The sequence below is a fragment of the Chionomys nivalis genome, chromosome 1, assembly GCF_950005125.1.
Source record: "Chionomys nivalis chromosome 1, mChiNiv1.1, whole genome shotgun sequence".
NCBI lineage: Eukaryota > Metazoa > Chordata > Mammalia > Rodentia > Cricetidae > Chionomys > Chionomys nivalis.
This window is the reverse complement of record NC_080086.1, coordinates 30,976,587-30,999,117: the sequence shown is the minus strand read 5'-3', so window position 1 is coordinate 30,999,117 and position 22,531 is coordinate 30,976,587. Positions and strand designations below refer to the sequence as shown.

The window sequence follows — 22,531 nt, the reverse complement described above, 5'->3', positions numbered from 1 at the left end:
GTTGTTCTTTTTGGAGTTACTGTCTTTGATTGGGTTTTGTAGGGAAGAGTCAACGAAGAGCTAAGCCAAGGCGTGGGCCACAGCCGAGAAGGAAATGTACGCTGCTCAGAGGCTCCCGTAGGAAGAAATAACGGAAAAAACCGGCTTCAGAAAGCAGGCCTGGGCTTCTCGTTGCCAAGGCGACGATCCTCCGCGAGAGGGCCGGCCGTCGATTGGCGAAGCCTAGCTTGGGTCCCCAAGAGGCGGAAGGTCGCCCAGCTGCGGTCGCTCGCTCGGCGGTCGATTGAGGGGGCTTCGCGGAGGCCGGGCAAGAGGGCGGGTGGGAAGATGGCGGCCAGTGCCGCCGGTGGGCTCCCTGGGAAGGGGCATGATATCAGCCTGGCGGCCCTGCAGCGCCACGACCCCTACATCAGTCGCATCGTGGATGTGGCCAGCCAGGTGGCTCTGTACACTTTCTTCCATCGGGCCAACAAGTGGGTGCGTGCGGACGCGGCGGACATACGGACGGCGGAGCGGGGACGGGGCGGGGGATGCTGGGCTCGTATGGGCGGGAGGGGGCCCCCCCCGATCCTGGAGGAGGGCGGTCCGGGCGACCCACCCTCAGGTAGGGGGGGAAGATGGATCCCGGAGGTGTGGCTGGCGCCGCAGCGAGCCCGGCTCAGGCCTCGAGACCGGAAGACAGAAGCGCTCTGGCAGCGGAGGGCAGAGCGGAGCTCCAAGCCTCGCCGATGGGAAGAAGCCAGGGTCAGAAATGTAGGGCAGGCACCCACCTAAAGAGCAAGAGGCTTTGGGGAATAAAGAGTAAGTGGGAATGTATGGGACGCTCCAGACTTTGATGTAGGAGTCCATGGTTGGGAGCCTAACCATTTCGGTGCATTTCACAAGACCGAACCACATCCTACAGCAACCGAATGAAATTTAGTTTCCTTCACAACTGGAGTGGGATTGGAACAGGAGACAAATTAGTTCTGGCTTAGGTATTATTGAGTCATATAATTTATAAGCCATACCTTTGAATATAAAGGTGTCATTTCCCCCTCTCGCGTGACTTTGGACCAAATATTATTATTCACCTTTAACCTAATATTATTCACCTATAACCATCGATTTTCACACAGTTCAATGGGGTATGAAGAACAGCTTGCAAGGATTTCAAATGATTTTTTTTTTTTTTTTTTTTTTTTTTTGCTTTGTTCACCAAGTCCGAAACAAACATCAAAATCTATACAAGGAAAGCTTTGGTTGTTGAGCAAAGTCAGCATTGGGTAGGCTGTAATAGCAACTACCCGGAAACCATGAACACAAAAAGAGAATGAATGCGGCCATGGAGATGGAGCTTGGGTCAGGCACTTGGTTCCGTCCCCGGCACTCCTGAAAAAAAGGTCAGGAATGATCATGATAGTTGCAGAGAATTTATGTCTTTTCACCTAGTAGCCAAATCCGAAGGGGAAATGTGCAGAGTTCTAATGTTCAGGGTTCTGAATATCCCTGGCTCGATTAACTGAGGCTGTTTTTCATGGTCACCAGAGGAAATTACCACTTGGGTCTTCATGTAATGAAACGTGTATTTATGTGAAGATCCTTTATTTCCCTCTAGAGCAGTGGTTCTGAACTTTCCAGTGCTGAGCCCCTTAATACAGTTCCCCATGTTGTGGTGACCCCCCAACCATAACATTATTGTTGCTGCTGTTTTGTAACTAATTTTGGTACGGTTATGATGGTAATGAAAATATTTTTGGAAATAGATGTTTGTTTGGGATCGCGATCCCCTGGTTGAGAACCACTGCTCCAGAACCACATAATGTCATTATTTGGAAGTAATTCTTGTAGTAGTGTAGAACCCAATAAAAGTTCACGGTGTAAGTTGACTCAGCACGGGGCTCAGTCCAGAAGACCAGAAGCTATTGAAAGGCACAGTGGAGCATCCTCCCTTGGGAAGCAGGCTTCCTAAAGCCTCTTCCCAGTCCTGTGTGACAGAGACCTTTTCAAAGCTTTACAGAGGCTTACCAGATCCCCAGTGACACCCAGCAGCAAATGCTGCATCGAAGGTGTCACAATGCATTATTTACAGGAGTTTTGTTTTCCTGCCTCCTGGACTTGTTTTCTCTAGACAGGGCATAATTCATTCAGTGAAAGGTCATTCTTTCAAAGTACTAATCTTCTAGGCTGTGGTTGCCTGGCAAAGGAGAGACACCTAGTTCAACAACAGAGCAGTGGGGGGGGGTGTCAATCACATTGTCACTGCTGTCCCCCTGTGCTGTCACTCATATCTCCTGATGGGAGCCTTTCGAATGTAAACTTAATCAGAAGTATAAGAATATTCTTCAGAATGGAAGAGAAAGTATTGCAAGAAGGCAGGGTGAGCATGAGCAGAGGTGCCCTTATTACACTGGAAATCAGCATCGGGTGTTGGAATGAGGCCTGAAGGGTGCAGAGGATGAGTTCCTGTAAGGAAGGCCAAGGGACTGCAGATAGAGCAATAGCGCATGCGCCTAGCACGCATAGCACGTGCACAGCTCTGCTTTAATCCCCAGGGCACACACATAGGTGCACAAAGGATTAAGAAGAGTCTTCCCTTGACAAGAATAGGAATTTTAGAACTAAATTTACTCCTTTTTGCCAGGAAAGACTCCTTCCCCGAAATACCCTGTGTGTCTTTCTTTGCAGTCAGTTCTCAGCTGGAATTGATCCCCACCCCACCCCCACCCGCTCCCACCCTCCCCACACACACACCAGTGACTTTTGACAATATCAGAAAACTTTGAGGATGAGGATGTTGGTGACTTCTGCAGAGTAGAAGCAGAGGTGTTGCCAGATGTCCTGCAAGTGAGCAGGCATTGGTGTGGCTAGCCCACACCACGAACAATGTGAAGCTAGAGGCGTGTTTTAGAATTGCAGTGCCCCTTATTTCTGGCTAACAACCCTGAGTTCCCCGTACATCACTGAGCTGAGAGGTGCAGCGCATCAGATCAGAACCCTGGATGAGACCTAGACAGCTGTGAAAGAGACGAAGCTGCAGAGGTGGCTTTGCTGCCACACGTGCAGTGACGAGAGACAGCTTCAGGAAGATAAAGTGGGCCCACTTTTTCTTATCTTAGAATATTCAGTAAAATTGAAATTGCTTTCAATTATTCTAGATGTGTCAGTGTATTTACCAATAATTTATGAAACAACATTTTTTATACTCTTCATTATTTTGAACACTGAACTTCGTGTGTGTCTTGTGTGTGTGTGTGTGTGTGTGTGTGTTACCTTTATTTTCAGAGTTTAGGCTAAAATACTCCAGAACTATAAACTTACAACTTTTAAGTCTGCCTTACTAGGAGGATTTGAGGAAAGCTAGTAAAACCCTGTTCTATCTATTGCCACACCCTAAAGTCATTGCTTTGTACAGAAAGGACAAAAAAAAACCTGCCCTTCAATATCAGCAAAATACATTCCAAAGCTCCTTTTAACCAAGTAAGAGCTCTTGCATTTTTTTTTTCATTGAAAGGTTTGAGTTGTATAAGTCAGTTACCTTTTCAGTGGAGAAGATGAGACAGAAAAGTAAATGAATTGTCCCAGTGTGATCTGGCAGAAACCTCACCCAGGCTCAAGTTGTAATTACTGAGCTATAATTCCATGAGCTGCTCCAAACAAGACTCAAGTTTGAGAATTGTTTTTGTGAGTTATAGTTACAATCCTGATTTTGGATTATTCTAAACTAAAATAAGGCATTAAAGAGTTTTGTTTTTGAAGTAAAGAGAATTTTTGTTGCAAGCAAAAAAGAAATCAGTCGGAAGCAATTAGCTTATGTGTGCTGTTCGTGTGAGAGAGCTGATCTGCATTCCAAAGCAGGCCCAAGTCACAGGCTGCAGAGTAAGGAGCTGCCTTGGTCTTCCACCCGAGGAGCCCCACAGCGTGTGCACAGGCGTCCTTACACCTGCCTCTGCTTCAGTTCCTTTGAGGGTCGCTCATAGGACCATTCGGCTGTTATGGTTTCCTTTTAAAGGTGTTGTATATTGCCTAAACACTTGCCGCCTCTCAGTTCAGCTCTGAATGGGTTTGCTCAGGGGCCTAAGAATGTGCATTTCTAACAGACTCCCAAGTGACGATGGTGCTTCCTACCTGGAGACCTGAGATGGTGCTTCAAAACCCCTGCCCTAAGTCCCTGAGGAAACAGCTGTAATCAAGTAGATTACTTGAAAAGATCATGCTTTCAATTCTGTGCCTTTAAAAAAGAAACTATTTTAATGTTACATCTTTTTCTTAAAGTATATATCTTGCATCTGAATTATAGAGTACTTAGTTTTAAATAATTTGGATAATGAATATTGTAAAATACTGGGGCCTTAAATAGGATAATAGGATGCTGAAATTAAATGATATAAACACCAAAAGCATGCGTTAAATTCTGAGTTACAACAATCTGATTAGTAGTTAAGCAGAAGAACTGCATGTGCGTTGTGGTGAAGAACTGGATCCCTCCTGGCTTGGAGAAGTGGAAGGGATGCCAAAGAACTCAGACTCTCCCTATAGCTTGACCACCTCCCCCAGATTTCCTCCGGCAGTTCTTGAGTCCTAACTTGGTAATATTTCTGTGTAATGTTATTTCAAGCCTTTGGCCAAAGTAACTCTACAGTATTTCATACCAAGAAGGTATTTGTTCAGCTGAAGACTCGCACACACTCCTTGTCTGTCTAGCAGTCAGAGCAGTTATTGACAGATGATCTGTTCTCCTAGTGACAGGATATGGCGGTGAACACAAGTGAAGGCGGAGGGTAATGAGGTGCAGATAGCAGTTCATTTGACAGCTTGCGCGCATGCAGTTAGGTGGATGGCGGAGAAGGCTGTGCCCTTAACATCTCCTCTTTCTGATGATGTCTGGAGCACATGTTCTCGGCTCCAGCCAGGTGGGCCACTCATAGTGTGTTTGGGAAAGAGAATAGTGACCACGCACTGCTCATTCAGCAGGCCCTGGTAACGTCAAAGTCCATGTCTTCCCCCTCCTGGTAGCCCCTCTGTTCCATACTGCCACTTCGCCTACTTGAAATTGTATGCCATCCCCTGGTATTCTGTAAGAAGTTCGTGTTTTCTGCCATAGAATGAAGAGAACATACATATGGTATGTGTTTGCTTTATTTTTAGGAGAAGACTGATGTGGAAGGAACCTTATTTGTTTATACAAGGTAAGAGTGATTTTAGAAAAACAATTTTTGAAATGATATTTTAGCTTAGTTTTGTCACATCTTGAAGGGCAATTTTATTTCAAAGAAGTACCACAACCAAATCCATCCAGAATTACTAGTTGGCAAGAGGACTAACACAGAATGTGACCTGGGCATTCTGATGGTACTGGCTTCAGGATAGAATTCCAACTTAAATCTTAATATTTGTTCTAGCAGTACATATTCATCATCTGATTGCAATGAATTGCACACAGCTTGCGAACACTGTGCACTGCCAAGAGATTAGAGGTGCACTGTTAGCTAAATTAGGCAGTGGTTGGGAAGGACTTGTGGCTCACCTTCTCTCACCCTTTACTGCTTAAAAAAGCATGCCCCAGGGTTGAATCTGTTTCTCAGTCTTCCACTGTCTAGTTAATAATGTGTCTGGATTAATTTAATAAGTTGATGCTTTTGGTAATTCCTTTTTTATCACATTATTAATATCACATATGCACACAGACACACTGTATATATATTGTCTTAATGACTACATGCAAATTTATTGTTAATGCAAATATCCACATAAGTATCTTGAATTCTGTCACCTAGGGGAGTACATAGATGAAATATAAAACTGGTAGTCTAAACCCCGATTGATGGAAGTTTTCCTGGAGAAAGTATACAAGTATATATACCCATATTCAAGTTTAAGATGACCACAATACAGGATATACCGTCCCAAGTACTGGTTGCTGTAAAAGCTGCCCAGAACTCCTGTGGTTGTGGGAGACATTGTAGAATGACAGAGCTTGGGTTGGACTTCAGGACAGAAAGTCCCAACAGAAAGAAAGGCAAAAGTAGGGATACAGCCTCCTGTTTAAAGGGACAGTAGGGATTTAATCTGGTGTAGATGGTTTATATTAGCATAAGTGATACGATTGGGTAGAGTGGTAGCCTAAGGATCCGAAGTTTATTTTTCTTGCAGTAGGGAGTAACTGAAGGCTTATGAACATGAGGATGCTTAATAAGCTGTGCGAAAACGCATGGAGAGTCAGTGTGTTAGATCATAAGGAGGCACTTATGGTAAAAGAAACTGGAGTTGGGCAGGATATTAGAGGGTGACTGCCATGAAGTAGATAGGAGATAAAGCTGGGACCAGAATAACAGAAGTCGAAGTGAAAGTTCATGGATAGAGAGCACAGTGACACTGAGACAGGGAGCCTCTAGGTAAATGGCAGTGCTTGAACGGAATGACAGACCTTTGGTAGAACTCAAGTGGTGGGGGGCATGGGGCTGGTCAAGGATCTGGGCCTCATCTGATCTCTGTGAAGTTCACCCCCCACCTGGGCCTTTGGTCTTTAGGGTTCTGAAGTAATACTTTTGCGATGGTCTCAGTGGATTCAGATTGAGGAATCCAGGCACTTGGTCATCTTTGGAGAGTTTTGTATTGTCTAAGAGTAGTGCCAACAGGAAATAGGAGTGAGTTGACAGGTGAATTTGGGGGCCAACAGGGACATAGAAAGCAGAACTAGAATATAGAATAGCCTTAAGAGGCCAGCTGGGGTGCAATACAGAACCAGTGAGGGGAGGGTGTCAGCTGCCCTGTCATCCGGGGAGAGGGAGTGGAAGGAAGGAATGACTGGCCAGGCTACAGGCTGGACCACAAGTAAGACAAATGTTTAGGGTTGTGAATCCAAGAATTACTAGCCTATTAGTCCATGTTTTATGCCAGAACATTCCAGAAGCACCAAGTGGATTTGTTCGGCGTGAGTACTTGAGAAGGTGAAATGTAAAGAGAAACTGAAGCACGGTGTGTATTCTCTCTCGTTTCTAAGAAGGATTATTTTGAGGAGAGAGATGCAGTAGTATGTATTAATGATGGTTTTAAGGACTTTTCTGCTGAATTATACAATTATTTTCTCTTTTCTACCTAAACCAAGTATAGCTTTGTATTTTATCTTGTTTTTGAGGTAGTGTCTCATGTAGACCTGGTTGACCTCGAACTAACCGTATAGCAAAGGATAGCTGGAATTACAGCCTTGTGCCGGTTTTATGTAATACTGGAGATGGAGCTCAGGGCTTTGTGCGTGCTAGGCAACTACTCTCCCAACTGAACTACGGCCCAGCACTTAAGTCCTTCTTGATATATGCCCCACATGGCTAACGAAATAAGTCATACCATTACACTGAGAAAAATAATCCTTCCTTGTCTCTTAATCCTGTTCCCCAAACTATCTCGTTGGGATGACATCTCTGCTTCCTCCCCTTCCCGCATGTACACCTGCCCTTCCCGCGTGTACACCTGCCCTTCCTGCACGTACACCCTCCCTTCCCGTGTGTACACCTCCCCTTCCCGCGTGTACACCCTCCCTTCCCGTGTATACACCTCCCCTTCCTGCGTGTACACCCTCCCTTCCCGTGTATACACCTCCCCTTCCCGCTTGTACACCCTCCCTTCCCGTGTATGCACCTCCCCTTCCCGCATGTACACCTGCCCTTCCCGCGTGTACACCCTCCCTTCCCGCGTGTACACCCTCCCTTCCCGTGTATGCACCTCCCCTTCCCGCATGTACACCTGCCCTTCCCGCGTGTACACCCTCCCTTCCCGCGTGTACACTCTCCCTTCCCGCGTGTACACCCTCCCTTCCCGTGTGTACACCTGCCCTTCCCACATAGACCCATGTGCCTGGTCTGGTGAGGTCTTCTCAGTGTGGAGGCAGCAGTTTAGCTAAGGTAATAAAGCTGTCTGTGGTACACCTTTATTTCTCCTTCAGAAGTGTCTCGGTGCACCTGGCATCTTTGTTTCTGGGCCTGTTGTGTAAACTGTGGTATAGTTTCTTCCGTTTATGCTGTAAAATGTTATGCTACTGAAATACATGTCAAGAAATATTTCTTTGAGTTCCCATGTCTTCCTATTTGTGATGGAGTTCATGGAGACACAGTCACCGGAATGTCTAAATTTAATATTCAGGACCCTCTGTCTGTCTTAGGAGTGCATTTTCATCTTCTCTTTAGTTTAAATAGAAACGGCCGTTTGGGAAATTGTGGCTATACCTGTCAGTGCTTTACCTCTTGTAGGATAAGCACATCAGAGATCGCCTTCCATCAGTTAAAAGGTTGGTGCTTTAAAAATAAAATCCTGTAAGTGGCAATGTTGTACTTTATCAGTATAAAGTAGTTAAAAGCAAAATAAAACTAATTTTCTTCCTGTTTGTACTGATAGGCCAGGAATCTCCTTTAACTTGAATGAATGAATGCTACTCTCTTCTGTTAAATGCGGATGTTGCCCTTCTGCGTCACTGGGAGAGTCTTGGTTGACTTATGATGTGGCTGTCACCTCAGCACAGACAAATGTGCATATGATTGTTAGTTTACACTGTGAATACTGTGGGTCTCTGGGCCTGACAGATGGGCAGTCAAGGTTTATTGAATGGAATGAAAAATGAAACTCTCTAAAGGTCACTTTTTACCAGATAAAGTTTTATAGTGGCTTGTCCAGAAAAACGGTTTGCTTTGTAGTGAAGAGAACGGAACGCGTGTGTGTGTGCGCGCACACACACACACACTACCACTGTTACATGACCCTGGTTTGTACCTCCTCTCACACGTTCGTTCACTGACAAAGCTGCCTCATTTTCCTGAAGTTCTCAGTTTCAAGCTAATATTTATACTTTCAGTAAAAATTATCTTTTTGTAAGAAATATATGCTTTTTACTCTGAAACTTTTTTGAAAGTATTTTCCAGTAAGACGTTTTAAGATTTATTTTTTCCTGTATTTTATGTACATAAGCACTCTGTCTTCAGTGCACACCAGAAGAGGGAATAGACCCCATTACAGACAGCTGTGAGCCACCATGTGGTTGCTGGAATTGAACTCAGGACCTCTGGAAGAGCAGTCAAGTGCTCTTAACCACTGAGCCATCTCTCCAGCCCCTGGCAGTAAGATTTTTAAAGGCAGTTATGTCTCTATCTTAAAGGATGTGCAGCATAGGCAGAGAGACAAAGTGTACATAAGATCTGCACAGCCTCAGGTACAGTTAAAAACAATGACCTTAAGGACATAGATGTTGGTATATGATGCCCAGTGTAAAGAAATGTTGCTTCCTAGGTGCACAGACTGCTTGTGAGAAACTGGGTATACATAGCAAAGTTAATAGACACGTCAGAAGGTGGCTACACTGCAGGTACGCTCTGCTTAGCAATGTCTTTCCCCTGCTCCGTGATTTCCAGGTCTGCCTCTCCAAAGCACGGATTCACCATAATGAATAGGCTCAGCATGGAGAACAGAACAGAACCCATTACTAAAGACCTGGACCTCCAGCTCCAGGACCCTTTCCTTCTCTACAGAAATGCCACATGTGAGTCTCATTACATATGTTTATACATATGTAAACATACAGCGGTGGTCATGTGCCACATGTGAGTCTCTTAATGCAGTGGTAGTCATGTTCTGAAGTCGAGTCAAATGTCCCAAGCTGCAGTGTCCTCCTGTGCTCTGCATTTAGTATCAACAGCTTGGGTTTTAACATTTATTAGCTTGAAAGTGTTCAAGTGAGAGTTTCCTTAAGCCCTGTCTTGAGCAGCTCTTCTACCTATAGAATGAACCAGTCATTGACTTTAATCCTGAGCAGGAATGGGGAAGGTGAGTACTTGGTAGGAGACAAGAGAGGGACGGGTGGTGTCACTGAACACAGAGTCGATGATTTGATTAGTGGGAGTTTCCCTCATGTATCACCTCTGACCAAGCACTGCGAGGAGTGATTGAGGAGAGAGGGTCTATACTTTTGAGTATGTAATTACTGAAAAGTCAAAGTCCAAAGAATTTGGCCTTTTAGATTCTCTTGACCATTTGTAATGGTGAGATTGGTAGGTAACTGAATGGTCCTTGATGGACTCGAGAAGAAGCAGCAGTTGCTGGTATGGTATTATGTCCTCATTTCACTGTCTTATCTGAGAAAGACTAACGAAGCTGTTAGCTTCAGGGCCGTCTTCACCATAGGACCATACTCCTGGAAAGGTAAGTATGGGCCAGCTCTTTGGCCTTGTGGGTAACTTTCAGAGAGACTTTGCAATCCAGTTGTGGTTTGAGCTTAAGATCTAAGAGGTCGGTACTAGGGAGGGAGATGGCTCAACTGGTAAAGAGCTTGCAACATGAGGACCTGAGTTCCACGCTGCAGCAAAATCTCTCTCTCTCTCTCTCTCTCTCTCTCTCTCTCTCTCTCTCTCTCTCTCACACACACACACACACACATAAAGCCAGCGGTGGCTGTGTACATTTGTATTTCCAGTGCTGGAAGACAAAGTCACGTGGGTCCCCAGAGCTTGCTGGCCTTCCAGGCTAGCTGGAACTGGGAATTCCAGGTTCAGTGAGAGACCCCATCTCAAAAAACAAGGCAGCCGACAAAATGATTCGGCAGGTAAAGATCTTTGCTGCCAAGCCTGATAGCATAAGTTTAATCCCTGAAATCTACATACGGGTGGAAAGAGAGCACCAGCTCCCACAAGTTGTCCTCTGACCTATACACACACACACACCCCACAGTGTCACATGCTCCCTCCTCTCCAGCAAATAAATGTGAGAAAACAAATGGAGAGTGACAGAGAAATACATCTGTTGTCAACTTCTGACCCTGACACAAATGTGCGTGTGCAGACACACACACACACACACTTGCATACAGCATACAAACACAAAAGAGGCTGGGGAGATGTCTTGGTGTTTAAAGTATTTACTCTGCATGTGTGGGACCTGAGTCCTGATCCCTAGCACCCAAATAATTGTCCAGTAGCCCCAATGCTGGGGGCAGAGACGGGCAGGCCCTGGGTCTTGTGCCCATTCATTCTAGCCTAAATGGTTAGCTACGGGGTCAGTGAGAGACTCTGTCCTTAAAAAAAGAAGATGGAAACATAGAGGAAGGCATCCTGACATCAGCCTCTAGCCTCTGTACACTCATGCATTGCTAAGCACACTTGCACATGTGCACACATAAATAGCACACATCTCCTGACACAGAACTTGCCTACTGTATACTACTCGGAATTTTAACAATGTAATTCCCAATGAATAGTTTAAGACTAAATGTAGCAATACATTAAATATGATGCTATAGTTAATTGTACATAAATAGGTTGTTGTGATAAATGTCTAGTCCTTAATGAGAAAAAATAGAGTTATTAGAACAATAACGTGACTTACCAATAGTAGGCCCTATGAAAAGAAAGGTTTTGCAGTATTTTATTTAAAAATATGGTTTGTTGCTATTTTTTTGCACTATGGTTATAGTTATGTCAAAATTTATATTCTTTTTTTTTAAAAGGATATTTGGGCAAAGGACCTAGCTTAGTTAATAAAGTGCGTACCGTACAAACATTGTCACCTGAGTTTGATTCCCCAAATCCCATTGAAAAAGCTGGGTGGAGTGGTGTGTGTGTAATCCTAGCAAGCAGGGACAGGAGGCTCCCTGGGGCTCACTGGCCAGCCAGCCTAGCTTAGTTGGTGAGCTCCAAGCCAGTGAGAGACTGCTTCAAAAACCATGGTGGACAGCACCTTAAAGAATGACGCGAGTTCCAAGACAGCCAGGGGTACACAGAGAAACCTTGGTTTTGGTGGGAGAGAAGAAAGAACAACACCGATGTCTGGCTCGTACACACAAAAAATACTGTGTCCTGAATAGCATTAACATATTCACATGCTAATAGAGAAGCCACAAAAATGAATGTAGACTAGATGGCTTAGCAATTAAGAGCACTGGCTGCTTTTCCAGAAGTCCCAGGTTCAATTCTCAGCACCCACGTGGCATCTCACAACTGGCTATAACTACAGTTTCAGGGACACAGCACCCTCTTCTGGCCTCCATATGCACCAGACATGAGGCTGTGCGTATGTGCGTGCGTGCGTGCGTGCGTGCGTGTGTGTGTGTGTGTGTGTGTGTGTGTGAAATAAACCTTTAAAAGTAAACATAGAGCCGGGCGATAGTGGTGCACGCCTTTAATCCCAGCACTCGGGAGGCAGAGGCAGGCGGATCTCTGTGAGTTCGAGACCAGCCTGGTCTATAGAGCTAGTTCCGGGACAGGCTCCAAAGCCACAGAGAAACCCTGTCTTGAAAATCCAAAAAAAAAAAAAAAAAAAAAAAAAAAAAAGAACATAGAATAAATGAATACTAGTTACCTATCAGTCATTTCTGGTTGTTCTTATTTTGTACAAATAATTGATCTAGTCATAATAGATATTCTGAAATTCTTATATATTGCCTTATGTAATATACAATACCAAAAGTATAGAATTTCCTTAATGCATTGGTTTAAAAAAAAAAAATACCTTTCCTATGTCTCCCAGGGCCTGTCTGACAGAAAATGCTGTGTGGAGTTAGTAAGCACACAGGAAGCCTCACTCACTGTCTCTAGGTATGTCCAGGATGGTGGTGAGCAGCCACCTGGGACTGTTGACCTTAAAGTGTGGCTTGTCTGAAGGAACAGGACTGTGTGTTTAAAGCACACAGCATTTTTCAAAGTCCTAGCACGGAAGGAAGGAAGGGAGGGAGGGAGGGAGGGAGGGAGGGAGGGAGGGAGGAAGGAAGGAAGGAAGGAAGGAAGGAAGGAAGGAAGGAAGGAAGGAAGGAAGAATCTTTAGAAATCTTATAATAATTCTATATTGGCTAACATTAAAATGATAATATTTGGATATAAGGCTAAATAAGTAAAGTGTATTTTTAAATTTACTTTTACCTGCTTCTTTATTATTTCTAATTTAAACTTTCAGGCGTGGTTCATCCCTGTGGGTCTTCTGTGGACGACCAGTGCTGCTTTCACTGGCCTTTTCCAGATGAGAAGTTGAGGCTTGGGGAGGAGCCAGCCCAGTCTGTACTCCTACAGTGCTGGCCCTGGGTGCTAGTCCACACCCCTGCACTGCCTCCCGCAGTTAAGCATGACTACAAATGGAAGTTAGTCTTTGGGATCGCGTGTGCTTGGTATGGAAAAATGAAATCAGTTGAGCAAAGTGTGAAGGCAGTGTCTTCTCACTCTTCTGCGCTCATTTTGCTCCATTTTGTTCTCCTTAACGCCTGATGCTGATTGCCTTTGACGCCTATTGTTTTTCTTAGTTAACTTATCAGAGCTTTTCAGCCTCTGACATCCGGGGTCCACAGAGGGTTTATCACACAGGCCATCAGGTCTGGGTGCCTCTTAGTGTTTTCTGCAGCTCAGCTGGTTATGTAACAGTTACATAGGATTTTTGTGATGCCTCTGATAATGCCCCTTTGGACAGGGAGCCTGGCTTCATGCAAGCTTGTTTTCATGGTTACTTCCCCTTGGGGTCCGTACAGACCTCCAGAGGCTCTGGGCCTTTCACTTGCCATAGCTCGTGAATCATGTCTGCCATTGCAGTACAGTAGGGCCGCAAATGGTTCACAGCAAGTTTTCTCAGAGAATCAGTAAAGAAAAAAAATTATTTGATAAGTAATTTTGAATTTTAATCAAACACAAAATAGATTACTTTTTTGTAGAAAAGAATTTATAGTCTGAGCTTTATTGGAGTTTATTGAAATGATATTTGATCTAAGTGAGCTTTATTTATTTAGTGTGTGTGTGTGCGCGCGCATGCGTGTGTATTGGGTTTTTATTGTTGTGAAGACACACCATGACGACAGCAACTTTTATAAAAGAAAACATTTCATTGAAGTGGCCGCTTACAGTTCAGAGGTTCAGTCCATTATCATGACAGGGAACATGGCAGCGTGCAGGCCAACATGGTGCCGGAGAAGTAGCTGAGAGTCCTACATCAGCAAGTCTGCAACAGCAAGTCAGCTGGGACACCGGGCAGTGTCTTGATCACACAAAACCTCAAAGCCCGCCCCACAGTGACACACTTCCCCTAACAAAGCCACACCTGCAAGTAAACTCACCAACAAAGCCACACCTCCTGCCATTTTCTTTCAAACCACTACAGTGTGTGTGTGTGTGTGTGTGTGCGATATAGATGTGCAAGGATGTGTACCTGTGGGTACATGCAGAGACCAGAAGAAGATGTCAGAAATCTTCCTCTATTATTTCCTGCGTCCTCCTTTGAGACAGGTTCTCTTACTGTGCTGGAAGCCTGCTGTTTTCTGGAGGATGGCTGGCCCACCAGCCCCAGGAATGTGCCTGTATTTAATACTTCCCCTCCTCCATCCTTGCACAGCTTTTTAAAATAAGATGTAAAAATCAAAAAAGATAGTTATTAAATCTGGAGTGAAATTGCATGCATTCATTCATTCAACAAAAATTTACTGTCTGCCAGGAACTGTGTTGGATTTTATATGGGCTATCCTATTAAATTCTTGTAACTTTTTCTTGGAAATTCTGTTTCCTGTTTTATCAATGAGGATAATGGGTCTAGAGAGATAGCTCAGCGGCTAAGCACTAGCTGCTCTTCTAGGGGACCTAGTTCAATTCCCAGTACCCACAAGTTGGCTCACAATAGTCTGTAACTTCAGTTCCAGGGACTCCAACGCCCTCTTCTGCCATATGTGGGCACCAGGCGTGCAAGTGGTGCACAGATATACATGGAGGCAAAACACCTACGCACATAACTTTGAAGAAATAATAAAAAGTTCAAATATTTTGAGTGCTGAAATGGCAATCTAAAGGTTTAGCTTTGAGATTTCAGTTCTTTTCTGCTGGTCTAAGATCAAGTGTAGATGTGGAGTTTTCAGGTTGGAGATGAGTAACAGGTAAAGACTATGCAGATGTCCTTACATGAAAAAAACCTGAAGCCTGAAGCACTCTGGTCTCAAGCACTTCCCATAAGGAACATAGAGCCGCACTGTCAGTGTGAGTCCAGTGTTGGTTAGGAAACTTAAAGAAAGGATCTATGCTCTGAAAAGTCTCCCTCCCCTTCTCTCCCCCTCTGATCCCATTCTCCCTTCTCTCTCCCCTTCCTTCCCTTCCTCTTCCCCTGTCCTGTGAACCCCAGGGCCTTGGGTGTGATGGACAAGCACTACAACCCTTAGCCACACCCCAGACCCTTACTGAAAGTCTCTAGTGTTAACTGCCTGGTAGCATGAGTCCTGCGCTAGGGTGAGGAAGCACAGGAGCCAGTGGGACCCATGTCTCCCCTTCATCTGCAGTGACTCCTTGTTTCTGTCACAAATTCACTTTAAATAGCCAATTTTCCAGCAGGGATGCAGTTTTCTAATATCTTTTCTGCAATTCTTTCCCTAAAACAGTATATGACAAGTAATCAATAGTTTTAAAATATAATTTTAAGCATTTTCTTGATGGCTATTATAAAGTACCTACTTTTTTATTCCAGAGCTTTAGCTAAATTGTACCTGTATATATACACCCACAATAAATAACAGCAGTAAGAAAGTCAAATTTACAAATAAATGTTGGGCATAATTTGGAGGGAGCATTACTCAGTATACTTAGAATGTATTCTGAAAAACCTTGGCCATTTATACTACCATAAATGAATAAGTTACTATGTAGGCATGAAGAGTACATTTCAGGTTCCCTGTGGACAGAGACTGTATCTTATATTTTAAATGTGTTCTGTGATTCCACATGGGCCCAGAAAATGAATGGATCAGGGTAAGAAATAGACATGCACAGCAGACTAGAAGTGATTTCCAAATCATTTGTACCAACTCCAGAATTGTTGTGTGTGTGTGTGTGTGTGTGTGTGTGTGTGAGAGAGAGAGAGAGAGAGAGAGAGAGAGAGAGAGAGAGAGAGAGGGAGGGAGGGAGGGAGGGGGAGAGAATGAGAGAGAGAGAGAGAGAGAGAGAGAGAGAGAGAGAGAGAGAGAGAGAGAGAGAGAGAGAGAATGAGAGAGAGAGAGAATGAGAGAGATGTCTAATGATTTTGTCTCAAATTCTAATCGGTGTGCTCAAGACAAAGTGTTGACGGTTCTGCTTGGAGTGATTGATTTATAATAGCCTCGGGGTTGCCTGGCTTTCAGAAATTCTTCCCTATTCCCCACCTCATGGTCAGCGTGACAGTTCTACCTCTCAGACTAATACAAAGCAATTACCAAGGCTGAACTGTGGGGTTCCCTCAGGGATTTGAGTTTTTGTTTGTTTGCTTGTTTGTTTTGTTTCTTTTAGACAGGGTTCTCCTGTACACCCTGGCTGTCCTGGAACTTGCTATGTAGGCCATGCTGGCCTGGAACTCAGAGATCCACCCTCCCTCTGCCTCTTGGTTCTGATTTAGGCTTCTTAAGCCCTCTAGATTTCAAGATATTTAGAGCAATGAAGGTCCTCCAGTTCAGCGGGTTCTAAGGCCCTGAGACTTGTAACCTCTAACCTTAGAATCACTTAGGGTCGGTATGTTAAAAACAAACCCTGTGGAAACAGACTGCAGAGAAAGTGAAAGCCTCGTTATCTACCCATAGACAGCTGGGCTTATTTTTTTTTCCATTTTAGGATATTTGCTGATATATTGATATTCTCAAGAGTGCATTTTTAATTTTTAGATTTATTTATTTTAATGTATATGAATATCTTACCTGCATGTATGTCTGTGTACCACGTACAACCCTGGTGCCTATAGAGGTCAGAAAAGGACACTGGATCCTCTGGAACTAGCATTACAGATGGTTGTGAGCCACCATGTGGGTGCTGGGAACTGAACTGCATCCTCTATAAAAGCAGCAAGTGCTCCTAACCACTGAGCACCTCTCCAGCCCTCTCAAGTACTGATTTTTAATCCTGTTTGAGTCGTGGAATCGGATGATTCTTCCTCGCTTTCCTCCCTCCTTCTCTCCTACCCACCTCCTTCCCCTCTTTTTGATTGTATGCTTTACATTGACTTTCATGCGCCAGGTATTGTTCTAAGGTCCATGCTTTGTGCTTCGCCTTCCGAATGTCTATGCACGCCATTGTACAGACTTAAATTCTAGGAATGCAATTGAACTTCTCAAGCCATCTAAGGTCATCGCACATCTTTTAGACAGCTAAAAGTCCTTGACATCCTTTTTAGACAGAAACTTGATGTTTGCCAGAATAACAATAGCATGCTTTTCTTTCTGGATTCGCCCAGGAAGTAATATAAGATCTTCATGGGATCTTATATTAAAAAAAATAGCCGGGCGGTGGTGGCGCACGCCTTTAATCCCAGCACTTGGGAGGCAGAGGCAGGCGGATCTCTGTGAGTTTGAGACCAGCCTGGTCTACAAGAGCTAGTTCCAGGACAGGCTCCAAAACCACAGAGAAACTCTGTCTCGAAAAACCAAAAAAAAAAAAAAAAAAAGATCTTCATGGGAAACTCATCCAAGGCACAAATACTGTGGAGGAGGAGACAGAGACCTTGACTCTTCATATGCAGTCAGAATAGGAACCTCTACAAATAGAGGCTCTTATTGTATGTGGTAGGTGTGATTGCTGCCCTCAGTAACCTTCAAGGACACTAGTGTGCTTCTTAATTGGAGAGGAAGAAGGCCCCTGAAAGTTACAACTTAGTATATGCTCAGTGTCTTAGAGTTTCTATTGCTGTGAAGAGACACCGTGACCATCACAACTCTTATAAAGGAAAGCATTTAATTTGGAGTGACTCGCTTACAATTCAGAGGTTCATTCGGTTATCATCATGGTGGGACATGGTAGTGTGCAGGCAGACATGGTGCTGGAGAAGGAGCTGAGAGTCCTACATCTTTCAGGCAACAGGAAGTGGCAGTATATCGAACATATGTGAGACCTCAAAGCCCACCTTCACAGTGACATACTTCCTCCAACAAAACAGCATCTCCTGTTAGTGCCTCTAGCTTTGGGGGCCATTTTCTTTCAAACCACCACACAGTGCGTCTCAGTTGGTGTCTTTAAGCCACCATTTCCATTCCAGGTGAGAAGCCTAGCTCTTTATTATGGCTCTTGCACAGAGCTGGCACACTGTAATGAGTGATTAAGGAGTGCACACCTCCTCCGGCTCGAGCAATGAACCGTCTCTCTGGCCTTAAATCCAGAATTACCTTTTGTTCACTCAGTACTCGGCTCATGCTAAAGGGATGGAAATGCTAAAGGAGACGATTGGTGTAAAACCTGGCATTCTGTCAATTACAGAAAGCTCCAGAAGATGTTAAGTAAGGCAGTGCTTCACTTTTGAGTACTGGGTGTCCTAATTTTGGTTTCCACGCATCACAGCTCCTGTGACGGTTCCTATCAGCATCTCACAAGCCACGCTCCTTTCTCCCAGCACCCAGCTTAAGGACTCTGCACTTCCACTGTAGGATGTTAGGGGGCTTGTGGGTAGGACTTTGTGAATCTAATGGGAATGTACAGATCTTGGAGCTCAGTGAATAATATTGGCGTGCTTGGGGGAGGAGGAGTCTGTGAGACAGAGTGACACATTACAGCTAGTACACAGCTATCATGGAGTAAAATCTAAATGAAGCCACTGTGTTTTGTTCTCAGCCATACAGATGCAAGATTCTTGGCATTACAAGGAAATACGTTCACATAGTGTGCTGCTTCCATTCATATGCTGCCTTTGTGGCTTGTAGTTGCACCATCTTCTGTATTTTGTTTGAGGGAGCCAAATTTGCTAGGAGAAAAGCCTAAATCTTGGCAGAGAAAAACCGTATTTCAGAACGTTCCCCTCCATGCTTTCTGAGAGAAGCGTCCTTCCCTCTCCCTGCCTCAGCACACAGGGAGTGGGCAGTATGGCTGCACAGTGTTGGTGGACATTTTGCATTCTATTTTTCTATTGCTGATTTTTGTTCAAAAAAAAAATCACAAGATGATTTCGGATAATCATGTTGATTCCAGAAGGCATCTTATATTTATTTTATATTCGGATCCAAAAGCAAGCAAGGAATTAGGCCGTGAGCTGGTGTTGGAATCATTCCATATACAACCCCTAGTTCTTCTCTCAGAACAGAACCCAACATGACTTATTTTCAACAGGAAGGCCTTAGGAACGCTCAGTATCTCCTGTGTTCACGTAGATAAAGGTCAGAATGACAGGCGTACAGAGCATCTGTTGCACTGCTCCAGTTAGTGGCTACAGAGTCTCTGATGTGCTCCTCCCGTTAGTGGCACAGAGCCTCTGATTGGCTCCTCCAGTTAGTGGCACAGAGCCTCTGATTGGCTCCTCCCGTTAGTGGCACAGAACCTCTGTGCCAAACTTCAGCAGCTTTTCAGTGATGGTTTCGAGTTAAACTGCCTCAACAAAGCTGCGCTGTCATCATCAAATGCTGGATTAAATCATCTAACTCAAATAAGAGGAAGTCTGTGCTTTGGGACTTTATTTTTTTGAGGAGAACAATTTTTGACCTAGAAAAACATTGTTTTATGTTCGTCTTTAAGCATCACAAACTCTAATATGAGACAGGGCTTATTTCCCTTTGTTGGTGCTCATTTACGATAACAGCATTTCAGAGTTATTGAAATAATTAAGGTAACTTAGGTGCGTGTAAGCTCAAGGTTACCGTTACCACGTGTGACAAGCCTGTGTGTGTCATAGTTGTTAGCTGCTCCCAGTCCTAGTGATTGTGTATAAGGAAGAGAACTGTTTTCGTGGTCTCCCAGTTGCCAGTGGGAGTAGTAGGCAGGCAAGAAGAATGACGGGTAGAACTGTTGCGATCATAAACATGCATAAAATAAGTACATTAGTGCCTGCCCAGCTCCAGGTCAATGAAATATGTCTTTTCTAGAAACTCACATCTGAGTGGCAAAGTCCTTTCACTGAGATTTACACCTAAGAGTAACAAAGTCAACTCTCAGCAATGTTAGAAGACTCTACGGGCTTCTGAGGAGCAGCTGCCTGCTCTCTCGTAGCGTGGGTCATTTGGCAGAGGATCCAGCCTATCTGGTCCATGGTTAGTTAAGCCAGAACTGATATTAACCATGGCAAGCATTATTGGTAATGAAGTCTGATAGACACTTGTAGACTGACTATACGCGCTGCTCTCTGTTCTGCATTGTCGGAGATCTCCAGGAGCTGCGGTCTGAGCTGGGGAGAGATGTGTAGATGCCTAAGTAGCGCGCTTTAGTGCAAGGATGCACGGAAAGACCAAAGTAAAGAAAAACCACGAAAGTTTATCCCTGGAAGATAGGATGGATTCTCAAGGATAAATAGGAGCTCAGAGACATGGAGAAATGTTTTAGGAAATCCATTTGGTATTTTGACTCAGATTTTGAAATTTATCAGCAAAATTATGAATAAAGTTTAGATAAACAAGTGGTCAATAAAACAATAAATTGTTCCTATCTCTGTTACTATTAACCTAAGGTTTTCCTGATTCTGAATTTCTTTTAGGTGTGTCTTTCTTTACCCTGTTAGACTTCTTAGCATAAATGAAGTAACTTTCCCCTGAGAGAAAGTAAATGTGGAATTTAGTGTCTGGTAAAGATTGCTCTGACCTTGACATGGTGTCAAGTCTCCCTGGTGAGGAGGACAGTGACCCGGAGGAGGTTAGGAAGTCTGATGACACATGTAATCTTTGTTATAAATGAAGCTTTCTAAAAGCTAAATACAACTTTTACTTTTAAAGTAACAAATTCTTATTGGTGGTTGGAAATGCATATTTTTTCAAATTAGCAAAATCCTTTGGTATAGGGTTTTGAAATATTTAGTTTTAATAGCATTAGCATTCTAAACAGTTCATTGATTTGGAATGGGGAGTTTGTTTTTACTCCTCGGGTTTCTACTGTTTGCTCTCCCAGTGCTCCGTGGTATTAGTCGCCATTTAACAGTAACCGCTTCTCATCGGCTGTGAACCTTCCAGGTTCCCAAGATCGTGGGTCAGGACTGCTGATTTGTGAGGTGCAGTAAAACTATGTCATTTGAAGAGAACCAGACCCAGGGCCAAAGATAACAGTGCTATGTGGCTGCTCTGGGGCCAGTGGAGATTTTGTTTTACAAGACGTGTCCGTGTTTGGTCAGTAAAGCCAGAGCGGAAGGTGAACGAAAGAGCATTACGTTAAAGACATGGAAGGGCGCGCCAAAGGGGCGCGGAGTTTGTACAGCGTTCCAGGTGGGAGAAGGGGCCGAGATTGGGGCTGACAGGGAGCCAGCAGCCACAGCCTCAGTTCCCCGTCTGTGGGCCCAGGACCCAGGCCTCAGGTGCCACTCTAGAGCTTTCTGCTGTAAACACTACAACTAATACAAGTCTCCCTCCCTCTCTCCTTCCCTTTCTCCCTCCCTCTCTCCCTCCTTCTCACCCCCCCCCCCACTCTCATTTCCTTTCTTATTCTGAAAGTCCTGGCCAACTCTACAAATTTCAGATAATCCACAAAGTAAGATAACTGCGAGGTCGCGGCCAGACTGGACTGTGCAGTGAGTAGCTTTCCAGCTGAGGCTACAAAGCGAAGCCCTGTCTCAGAGCAAAGCGCTGGCTCCATGGGTAAAGGAGCTGCTGCTGTCCAGGCTGCTGACCCGAGTCCCTTCCCTGGCTGGTTGTCCTCTGACCTCCTCCCTCACACACGGTAGCACCTTTGTGCCCCCACACATGTACACACAGATAAACAAAATGTTATCAAATGAGAAGAAGCCCAAACACAGACTAATTCTAGTCTTTCCTAGGCAAGCTTAGACGTCAGATCAAAGCATGTAAATGTTTCTTGAGACTTTGTGTATCAAATTTGGAGGTCCGTCGGGCATATTCTAGACAATATAAGTTCAACGCAAAAAACCTGTGGTTGGCTCATGAGTCTTGTGTGGCCACATAGGCTCCTGTGAGGGGAGTCCCTGAGCTACACACTCCTAATGACTGTCTCTCCTTCTCTAAAATGTGTTAAGACTTTCAGATGGGTGGGTGCTATGTGTATGCTTCTGCCAGCCTCTTGGAAGTAAACTTCTTCAGCATGGCCAAACAAACAACAGCTCAAACTGGGTAAATGGGACAGTAAATTAAAAAAAAAAAATACTGTATTTGAACAAAGTCCACTAAACAGGTGTTTACACCAGTTATACACTGGGCTAGAGATTAGTACTACTCCACTCATTTGAGGAAAACCAGAACGTAGTGAGGTCTGAGAGACTCAAATTGTTTTGAGTTATGCTCAAATGCCCATCGTTTGCAGATCTGATGTCTGCCAGGTTCCCAGTAGAGAGAACTGAGAATGTTCAAAGTTGAATGGCCCGGCCATTTTACAGGAGTAAGTGAAAAGGGGAAAGGAAGGAAGGGGAGGGAGGGAGGGAGGGAGGGAGGGAGGGAGGGAGGGAGGGAGGGAGGGAGGGAAGGAAGGAAGGAAGGAAGGAAGGAAGGAAGGAAGGAAGGAAGGAAGGAAAGAGAGGGAAAAGGAGGAGGCTTGCAAGTGAGGAAGCATAGTCAAACCAGACCTCCCATTTAAAGTCTGCTATACATCCCTTAACACCTGTTTATACACTTAACTATATAGGTATATGCTTTCTTCTAAAATCTCAGCCCTGATTCTTAGTAAATGGTTTCGAGTTGAAAAATACTTGGCAT

The 22,531-nt window shown here is 44.4% G+C and overlaps 1 protein-coding gene across 4 annotated transcripts in view; it reads left to right on the top strand.

Annotated features, from left to right (window-relative positions):
• Positions 1-327: 327 nt before the first annotated feature.
• Dcp1b (decapping mRNA 1B) overlaps positions 328-22,531 on the top strand; it is a 43,698-nt gene continuing 21,494 nt past the window's right edge. For 3 of the 4 annotated variants that reach the window (XM_057773619.1, XM_057773611.1, XM_057773628.1), the window contains exons 1-3: positions 328-477; positions 5,128-5,168; positions 9,378-9,505. In XM_057773619.1, coding sequence (XP_057629602.1) covers positions 328-477; positions 5,128-5,168; positions 9,378-9,505 — 319 coding nt within the window. The remainder of the gene's footprint in view (positions 478-5,127; positions 5,169-9,377; positions 9,506-22,531) is intronic. The other variant, XM_057773646.1, reaches the window with a different exon arrangement.